The sequence below is a fragment of the Hyperolius riggenbachi genome, chromosome 5, assembly GCF_040937935.1.
Source record: "Hyperolius riggenbachi isolate aHypRig1 chromosome 5, aHypRig1.pri, whole genome shotgun sequence".
NCBI lineage: Eukaryota > Metazoa > Chordata > Amphibia > Anura > Hyperoliidae > Hyperolius > Hyperolius riggenbachi.
The window spans coordinates 44070862-44094079 of NC_090650.1; the positions used below are offsets into that span (position 1 = coordinate 44070862).

Genomic DNA, 23218 nt, shown 5'->3' on the forward strand with positions numbered 1-23218 from the left:
GATATACAGTGCAGCACAGGGACTAGGTATACAGTGCAGCACAGGGACTAGATATACAGAGCAGCACAGGGACTAGGTATACAGTGCAGCACAGGGACTAGGTATACAGTGCAGCACAGGGACTAGGTATACAGTGCAGCACAGGGACTAGGTATACAGTGCAGCACAGGGACTAGATATACAGTGCAGCACAGGGACTAGGTATACAGTGCAGCACAGGGACTAGATATACTGTACAGTGCAGCATAGTCTAGGTATACAGTGCAGCATAGTCTAGGTATACAGTACAGCACAGAGACTAGGTATACAGTGCAGCACAGGGACTAGGTATACAGTGCAGCACAGGGACTAGGTATGCAGTGCAGCACAGGGACTAGATATACTGTACAGTGCAGCATAGTCTAGGTATACAGTGCAGCATAGTCTAGGTATACAGTGCAGCATAGTCTAGGTATACAGTGCAGCACAGGGACTAGATATACAGTGCAGCACAGGGACTAGGTGTACAGTGCAGCACAGGGACTAGATATAATGTACAGTGCAGCATAGTCTAGGTATACAGTGCAGCATAGTCTAGGTATACAGTGCAGCATAGTCTAGGTATACAGCACAGCACAGGGAATAGATATACAGTGCAGCACAGGGACTAGATATACAGTGCAGCACAGGGACTAGGTATACAGTGCAGCACAGGGACTAGGTATACAGTGCAGCACAGGGACTAGATATACAGTGCAGCACAGGGACTAGGTATACAGTGCAGCAGAGGGACTAGGTATACAGTGCAGCACAGGGACTAGGTATACAGTGCAGCACAGGGACTAGGTATACAGTGCAGCACAGGGACTAGATATACTGTACAGTGCAGCATAGTCTAGGTATACAGTGCAGCATAGTCTAGGTATACAGTGCAGCATAGTCTAGGTATACAGTGCAGCATAGTCTAGGTATACAGTGCAGCATAGTCTAGGTATACAGTGCAGCACAGGGACTAGATATACAGTGCAGCACGGGGACTAGGTATACAGTGCAGCACAGCGACTAGGTATACAGTGCAGCACAGGGACTAGGTATACAGTGCAGCACAGGGACTAGGTATACAGTGCAGCACAGGGACTAGGTATACAGTGCAGCACAGGGACTAGATATACTGTACAGTGCAGCATAGTCTAGGTATACAGTGCAGCATAGTCTAGGTATACAGTGCAGCATAGTCTAGGTATACAGTGTAGCACAGGGACTAGATATACTGTACAGTGCAGCATAGTTTAGGTATACAGTGCAGCATAGTCTAGGTATACAGTGCAGCACAGGGACTAGATATACAGTTCAGCACAGAGACTAGGTATACAGTGCAGCACAGGGAATAGATATACTGTACAGTGCAGCATAGTCTAGGTATACAGTGCAGCACAGGGACTAGGTATACAGTGCGGTACAGGGACTAGATATACAGTGCAGCACAGAGACTACTGTAGGCATCAAGTTCAGCACTGAAACTAGGTATACAGTGCAGCACAGAGACTAGGTATACAGTGCAGCATAGTCTAGGTATACAGTGCAGCACAGAGACTAGGTATACAGTGCAGCACAGGGACTAGGTATACAGTGCAGCACAGGGACTAGGTATACAGTGCAGCACAGGGACTAGGTATACAGTGCAGCACAGGGACTAGGTATGCAGTGCAGCATAGTCTATGTATACAGTGCAGCACAGAGACTAGGTATACAGTGCAGCACAGGGACTAGATATATTGCACAGTGCAGCATAGTCTAGGCATACAGTGCAGCACAGAGACTAGGTATACAGTGCAGCACAGGGACTAGGTATACAGTGCAGCACAGGGACTAGGTATACAGTGCAGCACAGGGACTAGGTATACAGTGCAGCACAGGGACTAGGTATACAGTGCAGCACAGGGACTAGGTATACAGTGCAGCACAGGGACTAGGTATATAGTGCAGCACAGGGACTAGGTATGCAGTGCAGCACAGGGACTAGGTATGCAGTGCAGCACAGGGACTAGGTATGCAGTGCAGCACAGGGACTAGGTATACAGTGCAGCACAGGGACCAGGTATACAGTGCAGCACAGGGACTAGGTATACAGTGCAGCACAGAGACTAGGTATACAGTGCGGTACAGGGACTAGATATACAGTTCAGCACAGAGACTAGGTATACAGTGCAGCACAGGGACTAGATATACTGTACAGTGCTGCATAGTCTAGGTATACAGTGCAGCACAGGGACTAGATATACAGTGCGGTACAGGGACTAGATATACAGTGCAGCACAGAGACTACTGTAGGCATCAAGTTCAGCACTGAGACTAGGTATACAGTGCAGCACAGAGACTAGGTATACAGTGCGGTACAGGGACTAGATATACAGTGCAGCACAGAGACTACTGTAGGCATCAAGTACAGCACTGAGACTAGGTATACAGTGCAGCATAGTCTAGGTATACAGTGCAGCACAGAGACTAGGTATACAGTGCAGCACAGGGACTAGGTATACAGTGCAGCACAGGGACTAGGTATACAGTGCAGCACAGGGACTAGGTATACAGTGCAGCACAGGGACTAGGTATACAGTGCAGCACAGGGGCTAGGTATACAGTGCAGCACAGGGGCTAGGTATACAGTGCAGCACAGGGACTAGGTATACAGTGCAGCACAGGGGCTAGGTATACAGTGCAGCACAGGGGCTAGGTATACAGTGCAGCACAGGGGCTAGGTATACAGTGCAGCACAGGGACTAGGTATACAGTGCAGCACAGGGACTAGGTATACAGTGCAGCACAGGGGCTAGGTATACAGTGCAGCATAGGGACTAGGTATGCAGTGCAGCACAGGAACTAGTTAGTTAGTAATAGACGGTAATCCCCATCTGGCAGCCAGTGAAGCTCACTTTCTGTAGACAAAGCGATCACGTGTGCGGAAGCGTACTGCTAAAGCTGTGACAATCATTTCTTTCCAAGAGATTTTTAGATTGCGTACAAATTGTCGCTTCGCCGGTGAGTTGGGCGCAGGGCGAGACAAATGACGGCTCTCCCTGCTGCCGCTAAACTCCCTGGCGGCGATAAATACTATTCCCCCTCCGAGTTGTAGTAACTCGGAGGGAGATGTAATACAGGGTCTGGTGATCGCCAGATCCCCAAATTACTCTTGTGTGGGGTGTGCATCATAGCATTGCTGCTATGACGGCACCCTTCGGCGCTTGGGACTGAGCACCGTGCACCGAAGTTAGCCGCTTCGCCTGAACCAGCAGATCAGATGTCTCTGACTGAAGGCTGCCTGGATTAGCCACATGCTTGTTTCAGGTGTGTGATTCAGATACTACTGCAGCCAAAGAGATCAGCAGGGCTGCCAGGCAACTAGTATCGTTTAACTCCTTGCCGAGCGTTCCACGCCAATTGGCGTGAACGCGGCGGCAGCCCCAGGACCACTCCAAGCCAATTGGCGTGATCGCTTGCTGATGCGCGTGCATCTCCGCTTGAATGACGGAGCTCTGCTCCACCATCAGGAGACTGTCTATTTACACCATACAGCGCTGCGATCCACGGCAGCGATGTACTGGGGACAGCCATGTCACTTGTCTGTCCACTCTGGAGGCTCAGGAAGTGATCAGCTCTCATAGGCTGATGTCTATGTGAGCCAGTGACTGTGACAGCGATCAGAGCCCACCAACAGAAATCTCTGTTGGTGGACAGAAAAAGGGGGGGGGGGGATCACTTGTGTGCTGAGTTGTACAGCCCTGCAGCGAACCCTTAAAGCTGCAGTGGCCTAATTTGTAAAAAATAGCCTGGTCACTGGGGGGTTTAAGCCCCTGGCCCTTAAGTGGTTAAAAGAAAATAAATAAATCAGCCACCTTATCCCTCTCACTTCAGGTGTCCTTTAAATTTGTCCTGTTGATGATGGAGCCTGACCAGATACTGCTGCAGCCTTTTAAGAGAGAATAGAATAAAGTGGACAATTTGAACTAGACCAGCTGTGCCCAACCTAAGGCCCGCGGGCCATTTGTGGCCCGCAATGCCGACTTTTGTGGCCCGCGGAAGTGTCCTGAGGCGGAGGATCAGGGATTGTGTCATACTATGTCATAGGCTTACACAGCATACTTGCATTCTCCGCAGTAGCGCTGTGATAGTTAGAGACCCTCGCCATTGGTTGCTGCAGGAACCACCCTTCAATTGGAATCAGCCTGATTCCTATTGGAGGGAGTTCCCTGCAGCAACCAATGGGCGAGGATCTAGCTATCATAGCGCTACTGCAGAGAACGTGAGGCGGGGAACGTGAATACACTGTGTAAACCTATGACGCAATCCCTGATCCTCCTCCTCAGCATGGATTCTTGCTTCGGCTCTCCTCACATGCTCCGGCTCTCCTCTCCCAGATGCTTTGCCGCCGCTCCGGCCTCTCATCTCAGGGGAGAATATGACATCACACGCTACCAGCTAGTCAAGCTGTAAAAAACTTGCTCCACGCTGACCTTCACCCGCGGCAACTAATTGAGACCCCAACTTCTGCTGAATAGTAGGCTGCAACTACCTGCAGCTCACACAGCACTTGTGCTGGGCGGGGGGGTCACCTAGAGAGCCTCTGCACATGCATCCAGGTACCCCAGAAAATGGGCATCAGATGGTGAGTACAGCAATTCTTGGCTTGCCATTTTCTTTCCTTTTCCAACACCATGTTAACTGTTACTAGAAAAATGTTAAAGATTTATATTTAAATTTTATATGTATGTGTTCCGGCCCGCAAAATTTATCTTGATATGAAGTGCGGCCCTCGGGCAAAAAAAGGTTGGGCACCACTGAACTAGACAATTGAATTTCCGCTTCTCACCTCTGAACTTTCCATTGGTTGGGATGGCTACAGATTCGCTGCTTCCTGTCAAACAAAAGTTTCAGAAGAAGGGAGGAGGAGGAGCAGTTAAAAGCGGACCTTTCTTGTAATATTTCTGTGACTGTACTGAAGAGCTATTAGGAGTCACAGAGAGAACGTCTCGGAGTCGGGGAGCTGAGGGAAGAGGTGTGAATTGCAGCGTTGCCGAGGTGAGCCGCTGCTAAAGCAAGTTACCTACAATGAGACTTCTCTATAATTATTCATCTTCAGAGCCAGAACAAATTGAATTGTCGGCATGGCAACAATCACATGATGCGTTATCTGTAGGCTGCAGCACAGTTTATATAAACATCGTTTATAGTATAATGTATGGGGGGAAAATGAAAAATACTTCAGCTTCTTGAAGGTATTTGAATTTTGTGCAGAGGTAATTGACTTGTCTCTTGTGAACAGACGCAGGTACGAACAGAATGGCATTGCTGCAATATGGAAAAGACACACTCCACTGTTACTTTCAAATTTTGAGATAAAAAAAGTTGACTATGTGTTTTAAAAGCATTATTTTTTTTGTTACATTTCAGGCCCCTTTTACACTTACCTTATATACTCACGTATAAGCCTAAAAAAAAAAATAGACGTTACCCCCTCGGCTTATATGCGAGTCAGTGGAGCAGAATGGATGGTGGAGCAGGTTTTGTTACTGGCAGAGGAGTGTAAGGATTGTGCACTAGTAATCCTGCTCTTACCAGCTGGCTCCCTGCTGTATCTGTGCCCCCCATCCCCTGCAACATGGTGTGCAGAGTGTGCTGCTCAAGACTATCAGTATCCCCTGGCTTGTGGAGAGAAGCGTGCAAGCAATGTGTCAGCTGTGCAATGATCAGGGATTCTCCCTGTGTGGCATTTGCTGTGTCTCATATCTGTGACGCCATCTAGTGGCGTCTTGATACACAGCTGTATCATCCTTGGGGCACATGGGAGGCAGGCACTTGGGGGCACATCTGGCTACAGTGGAGGGGGCTATAATGAGAAGGGAGCTTATACGCGAGTCAATCACTTTTTCCTGGTTTCGGAGGGAAAAGTGGGTACCTCGGCTTATACGTGGGCCGGCTTATATGCGAGTAAATATGGTATGTACACTTATTTTGCGTTGCGTTATCCTTTCTACATGCAGGGTAATGCAACAGCAATGAAAGTGTATGGAGCCCTGCACACACACTAACCGTGTCGCGTTGCATCGGAAGCTTCCAATTCGCTGCTGACCCGCCGCAAAGTCAACAGCATGTTTCCGTGCGACTTCCGTGGTGACAGAATGCATTGAATTCAATGCGTGATTCAGAAATGTTAAATTTGTTGGTGCCGTCGCGGAACGATGCAAATATGTCGGGGAATCCCAGTGACGTACTTCCTGTCTAGCAGGGAGCACATCACTGGGAGAGGGGTGGCGGTGGACGTGTGAGCAGTGTGCAGAGGGCAGGCTATGCATATGATTCTGATGCCTCACTGTGCCGCAGGGTCATAGTAATCTTTTTTTGGCGTTGTGGTGCAATGCGAGGGGGGCAGAGCATAGTACCGCAACACTCTGGCCAGGTATAAAACCGGCATCAAAGTACTCTCCCCTGGTCTATGGAATCACTAAAGTGAATGGTGTGCACAGATTCATATAATTCTTCAGGTGTGCACAGATTCATATAATTCTTATGAGCCTCCAGCCCATACATGGCGCTCTTTGCTTACTCTGAGGTCTGTACAGGACAAAGGAGTAACATTCACATTATAAATCGCTAGCGCAATCGCAAGCATTAAGCGGTTTTATGAGTTCTTTAGAAAGTGATTTTTCATTTGCTCTCAGAGTGATGTGCCCTTTTCTAATTGCTTTACTAAGCACTTTTGTCTGGCAATTTTTTTTTTCTTCCTGAAGACACCTTCCTGAGTAAAAAAATAAATAAAAAATAGTAACCTTTGTTATCAAAATAAAGAAATGAATATTTGTAAAAAAAATAAAATAAGCAATGGGGGATCAATCAAAGCCCACCAACAGATAACTCTGTTGGTGGGCAGAAAAGGGGGGAGGGGAAATCACTTGAGTGCTGAGTTTTGCGGCCCTGCAGCGAGGCCTTAAAGAGAACCTGAACTGAAAATTAAAAGTCAAAATAAACATAGACATGCCATACTTACCTCCTGTGTAGTCTACTCATCAATCCCTTTCTCCTCTCCTGAGTCCTGTTTGTCCACTGTGATCAATGGAATTCTTAATCCTTCATTTTGAGAATGGCCATTACCTCATAACAGCTTCCTGGTCAGCACACTGTTAGGCTGCTTACACACTAAGACGTTACAGGCGCACGTTAGTGCAGCCTGTAACGCTCCCCCAACACACAGCAATGTAACACAAGTGGGCTGTTCACACAGCCCACGTTGCGTTACATGTAACGCTGCACATTCTGCCGAAAGTGCAGCATGCTACGGCTTTACAGCGGCTTAAGCCGCGTTAGACTGTTTGCACATGCTCAGTCATGTTAGGGAGGAGCGGAGAGCGGCCAGGCACATGGCTAATTAATATTCACTGCACGTTGTGACGTGCAGTGTTTACTTCCTGGCGCGGCCGCTCTGTGTGGCGATTGGCCGGTGGGACCACGTGATGCCGCATACGTCCAAGAGTACGCATCACGGCATCACGGACGTCAGAGTGAGCTGCACAACGAAGAGCACCAGGCCTTGTGTTAGGTGCACGTTATGCGACCTTAACGTAGCACCTAACGCAACGTCTTGGTGTGCAAGTAGCCTTAAACTGTAATATCACCCACTTGAGCCTTAGGGAAACATGGACATTACCTTGCACATTCATTTGTAACTGACAGCTTCTGATATATAACTGACAGCAACTGGTATATTTTAGTTCTGACAAAATATTGTCATAACTGGAAGGGATCACTGTAAAAAGAAAATGGGGAGCTTCTAAGAGGAACTGATGGTGAGGTAAGTATGCAATATTGATTTGTAGGTACATCATGTGTTTATTTTAAATAATTGTACTCACTTCAGGTTGCCTTTAAAGCTGCAGTGGCCCAATTTGTGAACAATGGCCTGGTCTTAAGGGGGGTTTAAGCCCGTGGTCCTTAAGTGGTTAAAGCGCAAACGCTCATGAAATGGTGCAGGAGCCGTGTTTGCGAATTGGAAAGAAAGCTCATCGCTCATGTGAGAACACTCACATAGAGCAACTTTGCAGAAGTGCTTTTAAAGCGATTTTTAAAATCGCCAGTGCTTAAAAAAAAAGCGAAAATGCTCTTAATGTGAACAACCCCATAACGAGTGCATCCAGCGCACTTTAGGGAAAAAGACAGAGCCCGTTTTGTAAGGGTCTGTGTTAATGCTACCAGGGTCGGTGGGTCTCAGGGTTAATAACTCTGGTGCGTAATTAATTAGACAGGTGTAGCTCCACCCCCCCATCAGCAAGACCGTTGTTGCCATTTTTTCTGGAGTCTTCTGAAGCTCTGATATGCCGCACCTGCATTGCTGCGGCCCGCCCCCAGCTCGGCAGCTACCATTTGCTAAGCTGAGAGCAGGCCAGAGAAATGCACGTGGGGGTGCTCAGAGCTTATAGAACGCCACAGCGGCTTTCCCGGGGAGGGGGTGGAGTTTCTGACATTAATGAATCAGGGGCAAGTGGGCGAGACCTTTAGACCCACCAATCCTGGCAGCAATAAGACAGAGCCTTACATGACATGGCAGATACCACGTTACTATTAGAGATGGCCCGAACCGTTCGCCGGGCGAATCTCTCTGGGCCCTGTACTACTTCCGGGTCGCTATGAGTAGAGTAGTACGCCTGCGCTGGCCCGGCGGTGCACGTCCTATATCGTGCTTCTGTTGCCGGGCACTCTGCGCATGAGCGTGACGTCACTCATGACGTCACGCACATGCACAGAAAGTGCCCGGCAACAGGAGCGAGATCTAGGACGCGCACTGCCGGGCCAGCGCAGGCGTACTACTCCGGGTCATAGCGACCCGGAAGTAGTACAGGGCCCAGAAATGCTGAGATGTTCGCCGGTGAACGGTTCGGGAACCGTTCACGACATCTCTAGTTACTATGCAGTATTCCCCATCTGGCCAAGCAGGAAGTGACACTCACTTCCTGCCGGCCCAACGATCATGTGCGCAGAAGTGTATTGCAAAAAATACTCTTCCACGCATACACGACGCGTAAAACCTGCGGGGGGATTTCCCACTGATACACATCGCCATAGACTTACATACTACTTACTTCTGGTCCACCGCACTTCAATACAGATATGCCCTCTAATGTAGTTATGGAAGCGCGTGAGATTGAGCACTTTTGCACTGCAGGTAATAGGGAAGCATTCATTGCCCTAGCGATAAAGTGCGGTAAATTGCCGAAACGAAATGCGCCAGTGTGAAAGGGCCCTTAAAGTGTACCGGAGGCGGGGGGCGGGGCAGATGGGACACAGAGGCATGTTTCCTGATGCATGACATGCCTCTGAGTCCAGACACTGCCGCTCTCTCCAGAGAGAATAAGAGAGAGAGGGGAGTTCTTGCAGACCTTTTCCAGCTGCCATTGCATGATTTTTCCTTTTATGTATATCCCCACCCCGTTTTTTCTTTGAATCCCCACTATACCAGGCATTTACTACAGTGTTCTCCCCAGGCTCTTTTAGCCGGGTGGTCCACCCGGCTAGTTTTGATGAGCACCCGGCTGTCATCGGTTCACCTCCTCCTCTGCTGTAAGCAGAGTTGCGTACAGAAGCACCGGCCCTGCATTCTCTCATATTGCCCCACACGGCTACTTTTTCATGCCACCCGGCTGGAAAAAAAATATTGGGAGAACATTGTACTATATCAGGTTCCCTTTGAATTGTATCTATAAACGGTGAAGAATTTCTGTAAATCTTTTTGCTCAACACAGAGAGCAACCAGTTGGGCAGATTATGTTGCCACTGCCATAGTGCTGATGCGAATTAGTGCTAGATGTATGCTTTTTGCACAGTTTATGCAGTGAAGCTGTTAGCCAGAGTTTAGCTATGTAATAGCTAGGTGCTGGTGCCCACATCATATACCTTCGAACAAACACAACAGAAGGGGAGTATCGGTTAGAGGTTAGGGTTAGATTATTTTTAATAACAAAGGTGAAGAGGTTAGGGTTCATTTCAGAAAGCATCTTACATCGAAAGGTTAGGTTTCGGCATCACCAAGGGTTATATGTTGGTGGAGGTTAGGACTAAGCCTAAAGGTGCGTACACACATGCGACTATAGTCGTTTGAAACGATCGTTCCCCGATCGTTTGAAACGACGATCGTTTAAAAAAAAGCAACCAACGATCATTAAGTCTAACGACGGATGAGCTAGATCGTTAAAAACGAACGATCTAGCTTGGCGGATTTTTACCAACGACTATCGTTTGCAAAAGTAGTACATCATTGGAAACGGTCGTTCGTACTAGGCTTGACATGCGCATTTCGCTATTTCTCCATGAAATTTCTCATTTTTATGCGCAAGCGCAATAGTTGCTTTACGTGATGTAACGTTCGTTCTAACGATCAGATCGTTACACACAATTTAAAAACTAACTTTACTTAGGTCGTTCTTTCATCAATTAAAAGTTCTTTCGTCGTTCTCAACGAACGATCGTTGTCGCATGTGTGTACGTAGCATCAGCGATGGTCAAGTAGATGGAAATAACTTCGATTTAATGCAAATGTATGCAAATGTTTATGCAAATGTATGCAACTTGAAAATGAACCAATCAAATTTTACCTCAGCAGGATTTGATTGGTTAATTTCCAAGTTGCATAAATTTGCAGGTACTTATCCGTTAGCCGGGCGCATCCTCTAGGTGGCGATAATTACTATTCCCCCTCCAGGCCGCCATGGATAGTAGGGAAAGATGTGACTCTGCTGGAGTTCTATCGCCACCTAGAGGATGCGCCCGGCTAACGGAAAATAACCAATTTGCATCAACTAATAGTTATTTGCATCTACTTGACCATCACTACTTGGCATCAGCAAGGGTTATTGTTGAGGTAAATGTTGCAAGTAGGTATCAGGAAGGGATTTATGTTAGGGGAAGGATGAGCTTAGGTATTAGGAAGAGGCATATGTTGGGGAAGGTTGGGTTTAGACATCAGGAAGGAAAATGAATATGGCAGCCTCCATATTCCTTTTGCTTCAGGTGTTCTTTAACTGAAGAGGTTGATCAGCAGTATCTGCTGTGAGAACAGAGACTGAATCCACCCCACTCCTTCCTCCAGCGATGGGGCTTAGCTCCCGAGTGTTACATCTTAAACCTCGTACACACACTAGACAAAACTCAGCAGTGACAATCGAAGGCCACTGTGGTGAATTGCAAAGCAACTAACTATCACATTAGCTTTTGTTTCCAGCTCTGCAGAACTCCGCCCGCCCATCATCGCTCACCCATTTGCCACCCAGCTATTCGGAAAGGAGGGGTTCCTTTCCATTGAACAGCACGTCCAGTGCTATAGCCAATCAGCCTCTCTGTACAGCATTCATTCTTCAAAATGTCGCCCTGACGATGGATCTTGTTCTTGGATTTTAATACTGCTTTCAATACTATTTGTCCAGACATCCTGCTGGACAATCTCGTGCAACTAGGAGTTGACATTTCCCTCTGCAGGTGGGTCAGGACATCCTCTCAAACAGAACGCAGAGGGTGAAGCTCGGCAATTGCTTCTCCAGCGAGAGAACCACCAACAAGGGTGTGTACTGTCCCCGCTCCTGTTCTCCCTGTACACCAACAACTGTACCTCAACATCCGACTCTGGTAAGGTCATCACATTCGCGGATGACACAACAATCATCGGCCTTATCAGCGGCAATGGAGAGCTTGCCTACCGCAGCGAAATTGAGAGGACCTGCGACTGGTGCAGGGGAAATAACCTCATCCTCAACACAGCAAAGACTGTAGAACTGATCGTAGACTTCAGGAGACACTCCCCCACCCTCCACCCAGTCCTAATTGGGGAGACCGCAGTCTCCAGGGCGCCGAGTGCTCGGTTCCTGGGCACAACTCTTACTAGCGATCTCAGATGGGGAGAGAACACTATCAAAATTCAAAAGAAGGCACAGCAGAGGTTATTATTTTTGCGACACCTGAAAAAATTTGGCATCCCAAAGAAGCTGCTCATCAGCTTCTACACTGCCACCGTAGAATCTATCCTCGGCTCCTCCATCATCGTCTGGTATGCAGGGGCAACAGCTAGTGACAAATACAAACTCCAGAGAATAATTCATGCTGCAGAAAAGACCATAGGTTCACCCTTGCCACCTCTTGATCTCCTCCACACCGCCAGACTGGAAAAGAGGGCCAAAGGGATCTCTCTTGACCCCTCCCACCCAGGCAATCGCTTTTTTGAGCTCCTCCCATTGGGTCGCCGGTTCAGAGCAATTGCCTCCAGGACCACCAGGCGCAAGTGCACTTCTTTCCCCAGGCAGTCCTCCTTCTAAACTCTAACTCCTGCCAGGCCGAAAAACTCTAGTCCTTGGGAAACAAATCTGTAACCGACACCCGGTCTGTACCTGCTGCTCACCCTGAACCATGAACTGTATCATGTAACTGTTGGCCACCCTGATCTTCGATTCATGGATTATATCTGTTGCCCACCCTGAACCATGAACTGTATCAGGCATCACAGAATGTATATGTTGCCCACCCTGAACCATGAACTGTATCAGGCATCACAGACTGTATCTGTTGCCCACTCTGAACCATGAACTCATACGCAGACCTCTCCCTACACCCTAAATTGACTCACGGATCTGTATACTGTATGTCCTGCATTGTATATTGTACAGTATTGTATCTATTGTCTGTACCATGTATACTCATTTATTTTCATGTCTACTAGGCCTTGTCTTGCCTTGTCTCTGCCAATGCCATGTGCACCACACACAATTCCGGTACGTTATCTGTCGCACTTGGCGAAATAAAGATGATTCTGATTCTTCTGATTCTGATTCTATATACTGGGCACTATACTAGCTATATACTGGGTACTATACCAGCTATATACTGGGCACTATACCAGCTATATACTGGGCACTATACTAGCTATATACTGGGCACTATACTAGCTATATACTGGGTACTATACCAGCTATATACTGGGCACTATACCAGCTATATACTGGGAACTATACTAGCTATATACTGGGCACTACTAGCTATATACTGGGCACTATACTAGCTATATACTGGGCACTATACTAGCTATATACTGGGTACTATACCAGCTATATACTGGGCACTATACCAGCTATATACTGGGCACTATACTAGCTATATACTGGGTACTATACCAGCTATATACTGGGCACTATACCAGCTATATACTGGGCACTATACTAGCTATATACTGGGAACTATACTAGCTATATACTGGGCACTACTAGCTATATACTGGGAACTATACCAGCTATATACTGGGCACTATACTAGCTATATACTGGGCACTATACTAGCTATATACTGGGCACTACTAGCTATATACTGGGCACTATACTAGCTATATACTGGGAACTATACTAGCCATACTGGGGCACTATACTAGCTATACTGGGCACTTTACTAGTTATACTGGGGCACTATACTAGCTATACTGGGACTATACTAGCTATACTGGGCACTATACTGGGACTATACTAGCTATACTGGGGCACTATACTAGCTATACTGGGGCACTATACTGGGGCAACTAAACTCCCAGAACCCGCCCCCCTAACCCGCTGCGCATGACACTGTCCACTAGGTCGCGCATCGTAACCCTCTAACTCCCCCCCCCCCCCCCCCCCCCGGTCCCCGGAGAAAAATTGGGTCAGAAAGTAGTCCCTGTGCCGGAAAAGGTTGGGGACCCCTGCTCTAGAGGGTAGTAGGATGGAAACAATAGGGAAGGAGACACGGGTTAGTTGATGAGGCAGTGAACCTCCAATGCTACCTATAGCAAATTATAGGATAGTCTGAAAAGGTGTATATTCAAAGATTTCCAGGCATGGAGCATGACAGACAGGCTGTGTGAGAGAGCTCCGAAGGAGAGGGGCCACTCGTGAGAAGTCCTGGATGCGAGAGTAAGAGGAGGTGATTAAGCTAGTATGCAAAAGGGTCTCCTGGGAGGAGTGAAGGTTCGGGGTGGAGAGGTATCAGGAGATTAACTAAAGCCCCATACACTAGCTCAACAGCGGTCTTTTATGCAACACAATTGTCAAACAACTTGTGTCATGAAGTTGAAAAACCCAAAAAAAGTTGCTTGCTATTGTTCACACAACTGATAAGATTGATAAAACGTCAATCCAACAGTTGGATTGCTGTCTTATCAATTTTATCAGTTGTGAACAATATCAAGCAACTTTTTTTTGGTTGTACATGTTGTTTCACAGCAAAAGTTGTTTGATAATTGTGCTGCATAAAGGACCGCTGTTGAGCGAGTGTCTGATTTAGATTTTGGATTACAGTATAATCTCGTTAAAGTAAACTCCAAGGGACCAGGAAAAGTGGTTTACTATATCAGAAGTTTACTATATCAGAAATTGTTCTATAAATGGCCCAGAATGCCCTGGTACATTCTCTACTGCAAAGGAGCAACTCTGTCATCCAGTTGGAGGTACAGTACAAGCACTTGCACATTTGGTGGACTACATGGTTAAGTATACCTTAGGGCTGCAGAGCCAGGCTGGACATGTTGCTGGTACAGTATCCAGTGCAGCAGTCACTGTATAGAAGCAGACACTCCCTTCCTGTGAGTGGCTCCGAAACCTCAGCGGGCGGGACTTGCAGTACCAGCCTGAAGAGAGCAGCAGACCGTGGGTTTCACACTGACATGTGACGTATGCCCACTGTTTACTATACCCAGAGTCAGCGTCATGTAGGGACCAAAAAACATGTTTAACCTCCCTAGCGTTCTGAACGAACTGAGCTCGTCCAGAGACGCCAGAGGTTAGCGCTCAGGCCCTGGTGGGCCGATTTGAATAATTTTTTTAGCACTTTGCTAGCTGCGTGTTTCTCCAATCGTCACCGCCGATCCGCCGCCACCCGATGCGAAAGAGGGCCCCCCCCCCCGCAGACCCCGTGCGCAGCCTGGCCAATCAGTGCCAGGCAGCACTGAGGGGTGGATCGGGACTCCGTCTGACGTCAGTCCGGTCGTCGCCATGGAAACGGGGGAAGCCCTAAAGGAAATCCCACGGAATCAGAATGCCAGGGAGGTTAAGGCCAGTTCGCACCGACGCTTGGCGGCATTTACCGCTAAGCGTCTGGGACTCATCGGCTAAACGTTCCCATTCAAGTGAATGGGAGCGTTTAACATCACTGCGGATACAATCGATTACCGTCGATTGCGCAAATGCAGCGTTCCAATCCCGATTTTCCCCGTCGTTTCAGGCGACCCTGGACGTTACATGCAGCGTCCAGGGTCGATCCACCGCCGCGTCTCCATGTCCCTTTGTGGGGATGAAAGCCGCTGATCGCGATGGACGCCGACAATCGCCTGCTGGAAAGCCCGGCGCCGCCCTCAAACATGACAACGCAGAACGGAAGGCCGGAGGACGCCGCCAAGCGTCCGTGTGAACCGGCCCGTACTATAACAGAAGTTTTATCACCCTATATCCGAGTTTACTATACCAGGCGTTGCTCCCATAGACTTATAATGGAGATTGTCCGGGACCTGCAGAAGTAGTTTACTATTTTCGAATGTTTACTAACGTTTTCCGAATGTTTACTATATCCGAGTTTATTATAACGAGATTATAATGTATTATGTAAGAAGTAATAGTTTTCCCACCAGTTCCTGCAGGGAGTCAGTGCGTCAGAGTATCCCTTGAGAAGTCAATCTGCCATTCAGTCTATGTGTCATGCGGTACCAGCTGACCAGCTCCGGCCAATACAGCGAGGCAGACTGGAGTATGGTGTACTTTGCAGCTTCCGCTATGTTCTCCAGGGGGATCTGTAGTATGTAACAGTCTTGCTGACCCCTGCATGGGCACAGGGAATGGTTCAGGGCCCTGTGTAACCAGCACACCAGTTGCCAAAGCAAACAGTGGTCTTTTTTAGATGCAGAGTTATTTCCCCCCATCTGGGGCGTCTGCGTTCCTCTAACTACACCAAACTTCTGGCCACTGCTGCAGAATATACACAGTCTACGGATGATCAATTATATTGAGTGATGCAGACATCAGTATATACAAAGGTGCATATTGCTTTGACAGCTGCTTCACTGGCACTTGTATTAGAACAGGCTCAATTTCAGCTACAGTTCTAAATATGCCAGCTTGGTAGAAAAAGTGCCCACACTGCACATGTTGTCTTTTTTGTGTCCATCTTGGCTACTGCGGATATAAATATTGTTTTTAACCACTTCAGCCTTCAGTCGTTTTCACTTTATGCATCCGAGCAATGTTCACCTCCCATTCATTAGCCTATAACTTTATCACTACTTATCCCAATGGACTGATCTAAGTCTTGTTTTTTCCGCCACCAATTAGGCTTTCTTTGGGTGGTACATTTTGCTAAGAGCCACTTTACTATAAATGCATTTTAACAGGAAGAATGAGAAAAAAACTGAAAAAATTCATTATTTCTCAGTTTTCAGCCATTATAGCTTTAAAATAATACATGCCTCCATAATTAAAACTCACGTATTGTATTTGCCCATTTGTCCCGGTTATTACACCGTTTAAATTATGTCCCTATCACAATGTATGGCGACAATATTTTATTTGGAAATAAAGGTGCATTTTTTCCGTTTTGCATCAATCACTATTTACAAGTTTAAAATAAAAAAAATTAGAAATATTCCATCTTTACATTGATATTTAAAAAGTTTAGACCCTTAGGTAAATATTTACGTTTTGTTTTTTTTTATTATTATTGTGATTTTTTTTTGTAATGTCCCTTTTTCTGCGGGAGAGAGGAATCAGTGATTGGGCACCATAGTCCGATTCATTGATTCCTGGGCTAACGATCCGCGGCCGGGAGCGCGCGTGCACGCGCAGACCCGCACATGGCCTCCTGGACGTAGCTAGTACGTCCAGGAGGCAAAAGTGGTTAAAAAAAGTCATGTGACCCACAGCAGCCCAGCTGAAGGAGTCCACATCAAGCTAAGTAGGAGTGGCTCCTATTCCTGCTTGGCTCATCAAAAGATTCTTTTCAACTTTCATTCGTTTCGATCATTGCGGTCGAATAAACGGGGACATTTTTTTATTGTACCATGTATGGGCACCATAAAACTAACCTACCCTTCCACTGATATCTGGGCTGAAGTCTCCACGCATCTGCTGCTATTAGTCCCTGGTACAAAATACAGAATTGATAATTACAGTGACAAACGTAACTTAAAGGGGCACTATGGCGAAAAATTGTAAAATTAAAAATATATGCAAACATAGACAAGTAAGAAGTATGTTTTTTCCAGAGTAAAATAAGCCATAAATTACTTCTCTCCTATGTTGCTATCACTTACAGCAGGTAGTAGACATCTAACAGAAGTGACAGGTTTTGGACTAGTCCATCTCTTCATAGGGGATTGTCAGCAAGGCTTTTATTCTTTATAAAGATATTCCCTATAAAGAATTTAAACAATGATGCTGGCCAGCCTCCCTGCTCGCTACACAGTTTTTTGGCAGTTGGACAGAGCAACTGCCATTCATTAAGTACTTTTGAAAATAAATCCCTGAAAATCCCCTATGAAGAGATGGACTAGTCCAAAACCTGTCGCTTCTGTCAGATTTCTACTACCTACTGTAAGTGACAGCGACATAGGAGAAAAGTAATTTATTGCTCATTTTACTCTGGAAAAACATACTTCTTATTTGTATATGTTTGCACATATTTTAAATTTTACAATTTTTCACCGAAGTGCCCCTTTAAATAAAATGTAAGGAGAGAGAGCCCTGTCCTTGCAAACTTACATTCTAAAGGAATAGGGGGGAAACAAGAGGTGGAGTAAAATACAATATTCATACTTAGAGGCAGTGTGTTTTGGTTATCTTGTAGGCGTACAACTTGATCTTAGGTCAAAGGGGAAATGGCCTAAGGCAGAGCATATGCTTGTCGGAAAAGTGAATTTTGAAGGAGCATTTGAAGATAACAAAGGTTGGACAGTGACAGATATGATGTGGAAGGGCATTCCAGAGGAGGGGTGAAGCACATGTGAAATCTTGTATACGTGAATGTGAGGAGGTGATTCTAGAGGTGGACAAAAGAAGGTCATGTGGAGATCTGAGATAGGGATTGGGTCGGTATCTGGAAGCTAGTGAGGAGATGTACAGGGGAGATAGTTTGTGGAGAGCTTTGTTGGTTAGCATTAAGAGTTTGAACTGGATCCTCTGGCTAATTGTCCAAAAGTTTCCATATGTGGGGGAGCAGTGAAGAAACAATGGTCACATAGCATTAGAATTCACATAGTCACACAGAGATCAAATACCAATGGGATAGGGATTGATCGTCTTGGCATATCAGGTCATAATTGACCTGACTATGGCTGTCTTTAGCTTATGACCGGTGCTCTTGCAGTGCTTTTTATTGAGGATAAAGCTTGCCGCAGATTTGCTGCCTAGGATGGGATGTACATCTTCATAGCCTCCGGCGTATTTTTATGGTGTTTCCGTCATGTCGCAGCAATGCTCCTGTATGTGGAATGCAGGTCGAGTTGCCTTCTTGTGAAATTCTGAGTAATTGTCAGAATCCCTCATGGAATGTTCAGTATTGCCTGCATACCGCACTCAGCCCAGTCAACAATTGATGAGGGCCTTTGCTTTGACAGGTCAGCTTTGAGCCTTCACAAGGACATGCCATCTTTTGTCCCAGCACCGAGATACTAGAGATGTGAGGGGAGGTGTAATCTGCTTCTTCAGCTTCCATCTGGACTCTGTCACTCCACAGTTCTGGAATGCCAGTGGCTGCCTGCTATTATGTGACGAGGAGTGGCCTTGTCCAGGAACAAGTCGTGGTGTTATGTCATTTATCTGTAAAGTTCCTGAGCAGTTTTGAGGCTTATTTCCAGAATTGTGGTTACATCATAGACTGGAAGCTAAAGACTTTGGGTTACGACATCCATAGTGATGTCCTATTACAGTCAGAACTGCTGGGAAGTCTTGTCATTGTTTAGTATTCAAAGAGTTCTGGTTCACCATGAGCTTGCTGAGTAATCTGTAACTTCAGCAGTCTAGCATATGATATTTCAGTACTGCGGGAGGCCTGTGGGTCAATGTGCCCATTGACAGTATTTTTTTCATCATATGCGCTCTTTCAATGCACTTTTTACGTTCGTAAGTAATTGGAAGGTAATTATCAATTGTTCCCCTAAATTAGTCAATTAGGGCATTTTCTCTCTTTAGATACGATGGTAAAATCCAACTTTCGGACGATTACATTTTCTGCTCCAATCAACTAAAGAATCACTTTACATACGATTTTAGCCACACACTGTGCAGTTTTCTGTATAATTCGATCATAAAAAGTGCGTCGAAAGATTGCAGCTGATGAAAACAATTTACAGTTAATGGCCACTTTCAGAGAGATCCAGGTAGGTCAAGGCTTTTCAACTTGTGGTACACGTACTGAGGGAGCAGATAGGCACCTGGTATAACAAGTTAGAACTCTTTACTGAAGAAAACGTGCAGAGATAAACCATACACCACCATCAGGAAGTGCAGCTTACTAAGAACAAAGAGGAACACAGAATGAATACAGGAAATCACAATACCATAGAGATCTGTACATCATTTTACAGACAGTGACATCTTGTGGTTGATTTACTATACTGCAGTTTAGGTAATCCTGGTGATACTTCCAACACCTATCACCTGTGGTAATATGCTGTTGGCCGGGTGGAACACACAGAGTTTGGCCGCTGCTTAATCGCCCGCCTGCCACTTGTCCTGGTTCCGTCCTGCCTCCATAAAGTTCGGCTCCCCCCCTCACTCGCTTACTGTGCTGCCGTGTGACAGACTTCAGACTTCACTTCAGCGGTGAAGAGACAGCCAGGCGAGCGGTGCACAGTGACGGTGTAATGTCTGATTGCGCTGCCCGGAAACTCCCTTCCACACTGAGTAGCACGCATGCTCAGTGTGAAGTTAATTATGCTGCTGGTGGTAAAATACTAAATATCTCCGCTTCCTCACATCCTACACTCCCCAAATTTTCAGGGTAGGGAGAGGATCCCCCAAACGACCTCTATGCCAATTTGCAGCCCCCAAGCCCCGCTGGTTCAGGAGATAGATTACAGAAACCTATCTCGGGAACCAGTGGGGCTCGGGGGCTGCAATTTGGCATAGAAGTAGTTCGGGGGGTCCCCTCCCTACCCTGAAAATTTGGGGAGTGTAGGATGTGAGGAAGCGGAGATATTTAGTATTTTACCACCAGCAGCATAATTAAATAGGAACTGTGGCCGCACAGTCTCCTACTGCGCATGCGGGGCAGCACAAATTAACAGGCAGCGTAATCAGACACAACAACGTATACTTCAAATACAGGAAGTGACATCACTGTCACTTCACTGCGGCCAGGTTACCGCTGATCTGATGTCTGAACTATTCCGCAGGGCAGCATAGCGAGGAGTTAGCGAGGGGGAGCTGACCCTACAGATTGCCAAGGCTAGCAATCTAATTTTAATCATTTTGCCCAATGCCTCCTGATTTTCCCCTCCCATATGGCTCCTCTTTCTTAAAGTATATCTGTAAGAAAAAAAAAATCCCCTGGGGGATACTTACCTGGGAAGGGGGAAGCCTCTGAATCCTTAAGAGGCTTCCTTGCAAATGTTCCTCCTAAGTAGAGGGGATCCAGCACTGGGACCCTCCGAAAGATCTCCTTGTTGGCGTGTGTGCACGTGCAGTAGCGGCTCTCTGCTCGGGCTCAGTCGGAAATGGCCAAGCCCGATTGGGTTCGCTGTACTGTGCAGGCGCGTAAGTGGGCATACTTTATACATTTTTTCCACTCGTTATATTTTTGACACCTTGCGAAATCACTGGTGGTACTTGAAAATTTTCATGCAATAAAAATCGTACAATTTGTGTAAAAGGTTGAAAAGCCCTGAGATAGGTTACGGTGACAGCACAACTCTCTCACTGCAAACTGCTTTAGGTGTTATGTGGGTGCAGCCATCTTGCATAATAATGTAACGTACAGATCTGTAGGTACAACGCTGATAAGCCCTGTACATACGCTAGACAGTTCTCGGCCCAGGTGGATGGCTGGTGCTGCCGCTGCCGAGAATCGAGTGTGTGCACAGCGGCCACTGGAGAGCTCAGGGGCTAATAAGGCTCTTGGGACTAAATGAAAGTATATTTATTACCCCTTTAGCCACTTTTATTTAAAGTTAATTCTAAAGCTGGATTAAATTCAGCTGATGCCGCTGATAAGGACCACTTCAGCCAAGAATCAAGTGTATGTATGTGAGCCTCCCAATATTGCCTAAAGATCTGCCATGCTGGATCTTCAGCGATGTTCAGCACCAGACACCCCCCTCCTTCCCCTCCCCAGCAAGTGGTTTTACTACTCCGCCATCTGGAATCTGCTTTGTCATCCGCTGCTTGTGTCCCTCTATAGTAACATACACACTGATAGCCCCTAGGCTAGTGACACATCTGTACAGATCTCAACCCCTGAAAGATGGTCTAGTGAAGTACCCACTCACAAATAATATTTTACTGATCAGAATGAAGTGATCTAACATTTGAATGGCTACATCAAGTCTTTCACTTATTTACTGGTGTTGTTTGGATGCTGTACTGACTATCTGGGCAGCATGGTGGCGTTGTGGATAGCACTCTCATCTTGCAGTGCTGGGTTCCTGGTTCATATCCCAGCCACAGCAACATTTGCAAGGAGTTTGTACAGTATGTTCTCCCTGCGCCTGCATGGGTTTCCTCCAGGTACTCCGGTTTTCTCCTACAGTACTTGAATTGCTGTAATTCTTGCACTGTTAATGGCAGAGACCTCAAACCTGCTACAGTCTGTTGTTGGTTAACCTTCCTGGCGGTAACCCAGAGCAGAGCTCGGGCTATGCCGTGCAGGAGGATTTCTCAGGCCCTGCTGGGCCGATTTGCTTACTTTTTTTTTTGCAACACGCAGCTAGCACTTTGCTAGCTGCGTGTGCATTCCGATCGCCGCCGCTCCACGCTGGATCGCCGCGCCGTGCCGCCCCTCCCCCACCCCAGACCCCGTGCGCTGCCTGGCCAATCAGTGCCAGGCAGCGCTGAGGGGTGAATCGGGACTCCCTTAGACGTCACGACGTGCATGATGTCGGTGACGTCATCCCGCCCCGTTCTTTGAATGGGATTTCCTGATCAAAGATCGCCGGAGGCGATCGAAGCGGGCTGGGGGATGCCGCTGTACAGCGGCTATCATGTAGCGAGCCCTAGGCTCGCTACATGATTTAAAAAAAATAAATTAAAAAATAGTGCTGCGCTGCCCCTGGCAGTTTCTAATAGACCGCCAGGAGGGTTATCTGGGGCTCAAATTCAGAAAAGGGGGCAGAGTCACTAACAGCCAATCAGATTTGTTGAATTTCAATGGGAAGATGTACTGTATTGAGCCAAGGACCCCAAAGCTCACAAACTTGGTCATTGAGTGACTGTGTGTCAAGGTTAGAAAAAGTGGGCGGAGAGAACAACAAACAAATACATACCCGGGCAATGCCGGTCAGCTAGTAAATAATAATAATGATGTCTTCTTTGTTACAGACTTATGGCAAAGGAGCCAGGAGGAAAAACAGGTTCAAAGGCTCAGACGGCAGCACGTCATCTGACACTACCTCAAACAGCTTCGTACGGCAGGTAATGTGACAACATTTTCCTTTTCTGTGTTGGAGCATCGTGCGTCAGTAATGTTCTGCATTCTCTCGGGATCTGCCGCCTGCGCAAACTAAAGGCAGCCATATTGGCATTATTGTGATATGTGTTGACTTTCTCAGATCGAGGGCTCTTGCACACTACATTGTGATCGACACAATTTTACATGCGTTTCCGGTTTGTGATTTTTAATCGGTACTGCATACTGCGTGTTTTCTGCGTTTTTTTGTTTTTTTTGTTTTGATACCAACCAGAGAAAATCAGAATTGCAAATCAGGTTTGAAGTGTGCAGGGGGCCTGAGCAAGGTAAGGTCTTTCTGGATTCAACATAAAGGGGAATCCCGGCAAACTAGCAGACTTCTTTAGGTAATGCCATGTACTGATGAGGACCAAGAGTCCGAAACAGGCTTTCTACTTGTGGGGTTGATGTAGCTGTGTAAAATGTAAAGCTATAGGCTTGCTATACACCAGCGGTTTTGGGTGCTAGCCTGATTTAAAGGGGGCATAAAGAGATCATTTGCATGGTAGTGGTGCATTGTGGGTAACCACAAATGTTCACTTTA

General features: G+C 46.8%; 1 protein-coding gene across 2 annotated transcripts in view; it reads left to right on the forward strand.

Moving 5' to 3' along the window:
* The window catches only part of CACNB2 (calcium voltage-gated channel auxiliary subunit beta 2), a 352606-nt gene that overhangs the window by 25887 nt on the left and 303501 nt on the right, over nucleotides 1–23218 (forward strand). For both annotated transcript variants that reach the window (XM_068235575.1, XM_068235577.1), the window contains exon 2: nucleotides 22548–22640. In XM_068235575.1, the coding sequence (XP_068091676.1) occupies nucleotides 22548–22640 (93 nt within the window). The remainder of the gene's footprint in view (nucleotides 1–22547; nucleotides 22641–23218) is intronic.